General features: G+C 41.7%; 1 protein-coding gene across 2 annotated transcripts in view; it reads left to right on the top strand.

Moving 5' to 3' along the window:
• pdpr (pyruvate dehydrogenase phosphatase regulatory subunit) overlaps positions 1–7,982 on the top strand; it is a 17,856-nt gene that overhangs the window by 1,842 nt on the left and 8,032 nt on the right. Inside the window, exons 5-11 of one of the 2 annotated variants that reach the window (XM_020623511.1) lie at positions 13–68; positions 488–605; positions 1,282–1,431; positions 2,826–3,018; positions 3,274–3,398; positions 4,885–5,040; positions 6,969–7,102. In XM_020623511.1, coding sequence (XP_020479167.1) covers positions 13–68; positions 488–605; positions 1,282–1,431; positions 2,826–3,018; positions 3,274–3,398; positions 4,885–5,040; positions 6,969–7,102 — 932 coding nt within the window. Of the gene's footprint in view, positions 1–12; positions 69–487; positions 606–1,281; positions 1,432–2,825; positions 3,019–3,273; positions 3,399–4,884; positions 5,041–6,968; positions 7,103–7,982 lie in introns of those variants that run through there. The other variant, XR_002276854.1, reaches the window with a different exon arrangement.

Genomic DNA, 7,982 nt, shown 5'->3' with positions numbered 1-7,982 from the left:
ATGTGATTGCAGTGGAGACTGACCGTGGCACCATCAAGTGTGCAAATTTCGTTAACTGTGCTGGACAGGTAAACCTCAAAGTGGGATTCTAAGATAAAAATCATCATCAACAAATCCCAGTGCCAGCTTAGACTGGAGAGTTTGTGAGGGAAAAATCTTTTTAAGCATTTAGTAATGATCTTAATTTTTATATAAGGCTGCATCTGGTACTCACCTACATTATACTTATAAATAGCCATACTATGACTAAACAAAATAGGAGGATCTAAAAGAGAGATTTCGGTGGTCCTCAGTTGTGTATCATGCTTATATCATTAGTGGAGCCAGTTGGCATTTTAATCAAGGTGGCTGAGGTGAGCATTAGTACCTAGTTTTGAGTCCCTGTTGTACATAACTAATCTTATTTCATAAGTTGGCACAGTCAGTCTACAGTATCTATGTTCTCAGCAGCAGGTGGCCATATTTGTTCTGTCTCTCTCTGCTCCAGTGGGCTTACGAACTGGGTCAGCTCAGTGAAACTAAGGTGTCTGTTCCTCTTCATGGCTGTGAACACTTCTACCTCCTCACCAAACCTCTTCAGGAGCCACTTCCACCCCACACCCCAGGTCTCACACATCAAAAGGATTTTAAGTTTTGCTCGCTTGTATTGTTTTGCCAGTTAAAATTGATTCTGTAATAGAAGAATGTATTGATTGGTTTCTTGGCAAATTCACTGATAGAGTAACATATTGCACAGTACATAACTGCAACAAGAATCTCCTAGCCTTCTAAGATGAAGTCCCTAGATGATGCCCAGTGACATAAGGTGATGGCTGCTCTGTGAGTGTATGCCATTATAGCACAGTTCTCACATTAAATGTAGATTCTTGTAGTAAGTACCTTCATTTAATGAGTAGGTTTACCATTGTTAACAAGCACGTCAGTGCTAGTAATGGTAATGGGAAAATTTCTAGAAATACAGTACACCTTAGAACATAAATTCACTTAATTCTTGAGACTTTGCAGGTTGTGTGTGTTTAAATGAGAGAGAGAGAGAGAGGGTATAAGGTGTGCTGGATTTGGAGTTCAAGTTAATGCAGTGAACATCTTTCTTTCCCTGAGATGATTTACCCATTTAGCTCCCTATAGTAATTCATGGTATACCTGAAACATGCAAAATGAAACTCATTATTTACTATCAAAGTCAATTTTTCTGCATTGTTATATGTCAGTGTCTGCTACATGGGGTCGCACGGTGGCTGTAAACAAGGTGGTCTGACTGAATCTGTCTGTTGTTTCCAGTGGTGATCGATATGGATGGCAGGATATATGCACGGCCATGGCAGGGGGGTCTTCTGTCAGGGGGCTTTGAGAAGAACCCCAAACCCATCTTCACTGAGGGCCGCAACCAGCTGGAGATCCAGAGCATGCAGGAGGACTGGGACCACTTTGGTAAAGGAGAGGGGTAGGGAGACAGGGATGGGAGTGTTCAAATAGAAGCAGAAAGGGGAGGAAAGCTTACAAGTTTACATAGCTGTAAAACAGCAGTTTGTCATCCACTGGCATTCCCGGGCACCTTTTGTTGTTTTTAATATTTTCATGGAAATGATCATATGTGTTGTTTGGCCTTGGCATTATTCTACTAATCTGTAGCCCCTTTTACACTGCCCATTCAGTGTGGGAGCTTTTTGCCAGTTTTCCACCCCATCATTCTGTATAAAAGTTACAATACTGGCATGGGGGTGGCAGTGTTGACCCTCCAACATGCTGCAACGTGAGGTAGTGTTTTTGCCAAGATGACTTCACCCAACCTCCTTTATAAGGGGGATGAGGCGGAATCGGGGATTGGAGGTCCGAAAGAGAGCTAGAGAGTCAATGGGGAGAGGGAGCGATGTCAGCGAGAACAAAGTTCATTTGTGATTGTCTCATAGTGTTTTGTTCTAAAGTGCGAATAAAGACAGCCACAGCTCTGCACAACCTTGTGGCAAAGATTTTATGTGATTACAGCCAAAACACAAACCTCTGTCTCTTCTGCTGTGTGTGTGTGTGTGTGTGTGTGTGTGTGTGTGTGTATGTACTTCTGCCCTCAAAGAGACACACGGATCATATAGTACTATAATTCTTGATTTCTGTTTATAAATATATCAAATAACAGGTTTTCATTTTCAAAATAAAAATCTATTGGCCGCCAAGCATACAGACCTCGGACATTATGTTTAGCATCACGCTTCTAGTAACCTACTGGGATTCCAGCAGCTGTGTAAAATAAACACCGGAGCACCAGTTTGCCAGCTTTCTTACATTTAATGTAAAAGGGGCTGACAGTAAATCAAAAAGCTGCCTTGAAGAATGGTCAAAACACAGGCAGTGTGCTACCATCTCTGAGATTCCTCATGCAGCTTGTCAGGTTGTAGAGCCCAGCCAACACTGAACTGCAGCCATGCAGAGTCAAGTTGATCTGTTATGGGGTACTCTGTAGTTGAAATTCCACTTGGTTGCACTTTACATTATTGCCTCTGGGTCAGCTTTGATGAAGGAAAACCTCCTGGACTGCTCATGGATAACATGGATAAAGTGTGCAGTTCCTGCTGTTAAGCAGCAGCTTTAGCTTGTTGAGTCTCTCACCTATCACAATACTTGACGCTTTTAGTCAAGTGTTGGTTCACAGGACATCTGGTTATGATTGCTTGGAAATGTGAAGGTTGATGGTACAGCTGGCTGCTTTATCATGGCATGTTTTTTTCACAATGATTATATGAAAGAATTACTGATTTAAAAATGCAGTATATTGCTATGGAATTTCTTAAAAGGAAATATATATTAATTGTAAGGTTTTCTACTTCCAGAGCCAATGCTCAGTTCCCTGCTGAGGAGAATGCCTATTCTTGAGTCAGCTGAGATCCATCAGCTGGTCAACTGTCCAGAATCCTTCACCCCTGACATGCGCTGTCTGATGGGGGAGACGCCGGGTGTCTCTGGCTGCTATGTGCTGGCGGGGATGAACTCCTCTGGCCTGGCTTTTGCTGGAGGAGCTGGGAAGTAAGCATTGGTATAAGGGTATTTGCTAGAGTATTTCCTACTTAGTGAGGACAAACACTGGCAAATGGTTTTGAAGACTAGACCTGCTCTGTATTCTGCATCATAATACTGTATTCAGGAGAGTGCCCAAAATATCTTCTACTCAGAAAATTATTCAGCCTCAGTTACTTAACTGTAGTGATCAGCACTGTGTTGTGGACAGGTTTTGCTTGCATCACAGTGAAGTACAAATGGCATGTGTGGTTTGGAATACAGGTACCTGGCAGAGTGGATCACCTATGGCTATCCCACTGCCAATGTCTGGCCACTGGACATCAAACGCTTTGGCAACCTGCAGAGCAGCAGAACTTTCCTGAGACATAGAGTAATGGAAGTCATGCGTGAGTACCTTTTGGTGTTCAGTTAATGTTTTTAGTTAAGTATGTGAAAGATACCAATCTTAAGATGAGTAACAAAACAAAATGTGGAAAGCTTGACAGTGTCTGCATACTTTATGAATCCACTGTACAATCATACACTAATTAGTACAATTCAGGTACTAATTTAACGTACCTGAATGTTTTTTCCTCATCAATCTACACACAATACTCCACAGTGACAAAGTAAAAACAGTTTGTTTGCATTTCATTCCAATGTGTCAGTGCATTTCATTTAATGCACTGGATATAATTAGGAAAGTTACACACCTGTCTATATAAGGTCTCAGAGCTGATGGTGTATGGCAGAGTGAAAACAAAGCCACGAGGTTGAGAGAACCTCAACTGCACAGACCTGTGAGACAGGCTTGTGTCAAGACATACTGTAGATCTGAGGAAGGATATAAGAACATTTCTGCAGCATTGAAAGTGCCCAAGAGCACGGTAGCCTCCATCATCCTCAAATACAAGAGATTTGGAACCACTAACAGTTTTCACATATCTGGCTGCCCAGCCAACCTGAGTAATTAGGGATGAAGGGCCTCAGTCAGACAGGTAACCAAGAACCCAGTGGTCGCTATGAATGAGATCCAGAGTTCCTTTCTGGAGATGTGAGAACCTTGCAGAAGGACAGTCATCAGCCCAGCACTCCACCAATCAGGCCTCTGTGGTGGAGTGGCCAGATGGAAGCCAGTCCTCACTACAAGGCACATGACAGTTGGCTAGGAGTTTGCCAACCCGAACAACTCTCAGACCATGAGGAGAAAAATCCTCTGATGAAACAAAGATTGAATTATTTGGCCACAATTCTTAATGGAGTGTGTGGAGAAAACCAGGCAGTGAACATCACCTCACTAATACAATCCCTACAGTCAAACACAGTGGTGGCAGCATCATGCTGTGGGAATGTTTTCTGCCCTGGGACTGGGCGACTAGTCAGGATTGAGGGAAGGATGGATGCAGAAAAATACAGAGCAAATCTGAATGAAAACCTTCTCCAGAGTGCTCAGGATCTCAAGCTGGGGCGAAGGTTTACATTTCAACAAGACGACTTGAAGCAAACAACCATGAAAACACAGGATTGGCTTTGGGAAAACTTTGTGAAAGTCCTGGAGTGGCCCAGCCAGAGTCTGGACCTGGACTCAATAGAGCATCTCTGGAGAGGCCTGAAAATGGCTCTGCACCACTGCTTCCCATTCAGCCTAGTTGACCTTGAATGATTAAGCCAAGAAGCGCGAGAGAAAATTCCAAAAGAAAGGTGCCAAGCTCACAGCTCACAGTATTGTGTGTAGATTGACAAGAAAAAAATGAATTGAATCCATTTTAAGATTAATCTGAAATGTATAGCACCAAAGTGTGGAAAACTTGAAAGGGTCTGAAAACTTTCTGAATCCACTGTGCATGGTTTTGCTCTTCTGTGATTCCAACGTGTCTGTGTGTGTTTTCCTAGCTCTTTTGTATGAACTGAAGGTCCCTCGCTGGGACTTTCAGACTGGGCGTCAGCTGAGGACCAGCCCTCTCTATGATCGTCTGGATACCCAGGGAGCTCGCTGGATGGAGAAACATGGCTTTGAGAGGCCCAAATACTTTGTTCCTCCAGGGAAAGGTATAAATTACAGAACAGCAGCACTACAAACTCCATTCCTTTTATCTCGAATCTTTAGTGACACTCAAAAATCAAAACAGTTGTATTAATTTCATTAAGTCAAGTGCATTAAAGGTCTGAAAGTGTAGATGTAGCTCTTCATATGATCAGTACACACATGCCTTGATGTTAGATTACCAAGACTGTTTGCATAAAACTAATAACTGTGCTGTTATAGAACTTCCTGGGAGTCATACTAATACTTTGAAAGTGCTTGCTCTCAAGTAAATTTAAGAAGACTAAAATGTGACCAGTATTTCATGAGTGGCTTCTGCTAACTTTTTCTGTGGCTATAACGGTTAACAGCAATTATTACTATTATTAGCATTACTTTGTAGCTATAAGTTGGCTTGGACGTGAGTCTAAAAATCCTGGGTGGTGTGGTGCGATGTGCTATCATGGCTTAAGAGAATCCAGGTTTTCATTACAAGGTAGTATCTTCTTACACTCGTATGATCAACTCCATCTCAGACAGAAGGTTTACATATCACTAAACTCAAATGCTGCTTGTTGGAAATAAAACCCTGTATACCTGGTAGCAATGATGTCACATGATTGAGAGTAGATCTGGCTAATTAACAAAATGTTCTCTGTTATCATGGTTTTATGTGTCAATGCTCAGCAATCACAAATTTAGTGTACAGAGACCATTTCTCTCATAGATACATTTTTTGATGATATATGAGATGGCTAGTCAGATAACCAGCCAGTCCTGTGAACTACAGCAGATCTGTACAGAATGTAATGGTTCATGTCACAGTTTATGAGACTGTCACGACTCAAGGCAGCTCTACAGCCAGCTGTCATCTATGTTACTAACTAAAACAGATGTTTTTTGTGCACATTGTAAAACTCAATTTCATGAGCCCAAACTGAACCACTTGACATGTAAATGTCAACTGTTTTAGCAATGTTATGATGATTATATTTATCAGAATACAACTAGTAAATATGTACACAGTATTAAAAAAACACACAAATGTCAGCAAAAGTGAGCAAACAAACTGGATACTCCAGATATGGTATCAAAGCTGATCTAAAGAAATGTGAAGAACCTGGAGCGGTCAAGGGTGAAAATAGAAGTGGAAGACCAAGAAAACTGTCAGAATCTGATGAGAAGTTTCTCTGAGTTTCTTCTCGAGAGTGTCAAGGATAGCTAAGAGTTGGACAGCAGTGATAGCTGGAGACAGCAGTATAAGCCGACAGAAGGAAAATTATCAGAATTCAGAATGGTTTTAGACCCTGTATGTAGTGATGTTTAAAGCTGTATATGATGATTGTTACATAAACTACAATGCAATTAGTTTAAATGTGGTTAATCTTTTAAAGAAAACAGCAATGATGATTGATTATTAAAATTAGATTGACAATTTTCAGATTGCTTCATCAAAACACTTTAGATACATTAGTCAGTTATTTACTCATATCATATACATTGTATCTTGAGTGTCCTATTTTGGGAAATTAACCAATGTCAGCCAAATACTGTGCAATGCAAATATGGTCTTAAGTGGCCAGTGTCACAGCTTTTATGGGTTATTTCAGACAAAACACAACACTTCCTCAGAGCCAGAGTATAGTGGTTCCTAAAACTTTCTCAGTAGAGTAACATCTGAAGGTACGTATAAAGAGGTAGTTGCCTGTAACTGCATGCTGATATTGTTCGGGAAGATTTGGGGTCTTGTCCTGAATTAATGACATGTAAGAGGGATATCTGCAGGGAACTCTGTTTGCAGGTTCATGGTAGTTAATTACTGACTGAATATCTCCACCAAAAAACCTCAAGCAGTGTTTGGAGCTTTAAAATATTTCAAATATGCCACCTTAGTGTGAGGTGCCAAATAGGAAAATATATTTTCCCTGAAGCCTGGTTTTGTCTGTGTTTGTAGATCTGCTCTCTCTGGACCAGAGTAAGACCTTCTACAAACCAGACTGGTTTGACATTGTTGGAGCAGAAGTGAAATGCTGCAAAGAGGCTGTCTGCGTCATCGACATGTCCTCCTTCACCAAGTTTGAGCTGACTGTAAGTCATGATGTACTATGGTCATTGCTGGTTCACACATGGCAGAAAACCGCTGCTGTGGCACACATTGTTCAGGGGGTCACACTCAGTGAAGTCAGCTTTTCTATTTGTGATACAGTGGCTACGGAAAGTATTCAGACCCCCTTAAATTTTTCACTCTTTGTTAATTGCAGCCATATGCTAAAATCATTTAAGTTCATTTTTTTCCTCATTAATGTACTCACAGCACCCCATATTGACAGAAAAACACAGAATTTGACATTTTTGCAGATTTATTAAAAAGAAAAACTGAAATATCACATGGTCATAAGTATTCAGACCCTTTGCTCAGTATTTAGTAGAAGCACCCTTTTGAGCTAATACAGCCATGAGTCTTTTCGGGAATGATGCAACAAGTTTTTCACACCTGCATTTGGGGATCCTCTGCCATTCCTCCTTGCAGATCCTCTCCAGTTCTGTCAGGTTGGATGGTAAACGTTGGTGGACAGCCATTTTCAGGTCTCTCCAGAGATGCTCAATTGGGTTTAAGTCAGGGCTCTGGCGGGGCCATTCAAGAACAGTCACGGAGTTGTTGTGAAGCCACTCCTTCGTTATTTTAGCTGTGTGCTTAGGGTCATTGTCTTGTTGGAAGGTGAACCTTCGGCCCAGTCTGAGGTCCTGAGCACTCTGGAGAAGGTGTTCGTCCAGGATATCCCTGTACTTGGCCACATTCATCCTTCCCTCGATTGCAACCAGTCGTCCGGTCCCTGCAGCTGAAAAACACCCCCATAGCATGATGCTGCCACCACCATGCTTCACTGCTGGGACTGTATTGGACAGCTGATGAGCAGTGCCTAGTTTTCTCCACACATACCGCTTAGAATTAAGGCCAAAAAGTTCT

The sequence above is a fragment of the Monopterus albus genome, unplaced genomic scaffold, assembly GCF_001952655.1.
Source record: "Monopterus albus unplaced genomic scaffold, M_albus_1.0 scaffold302.1, whole genome shotgun sequence".
In the NCBI taxonomy this organism is placed as follows: Eukaryota; Metazoa; Chordata; class Actinopteri; order Synbranchiformes; family Synbranchidae; genus Monopterus; species Monopterus albus.
This window is presented reverse-complemented; position numbering and strand designations above follow the sequence as displayed.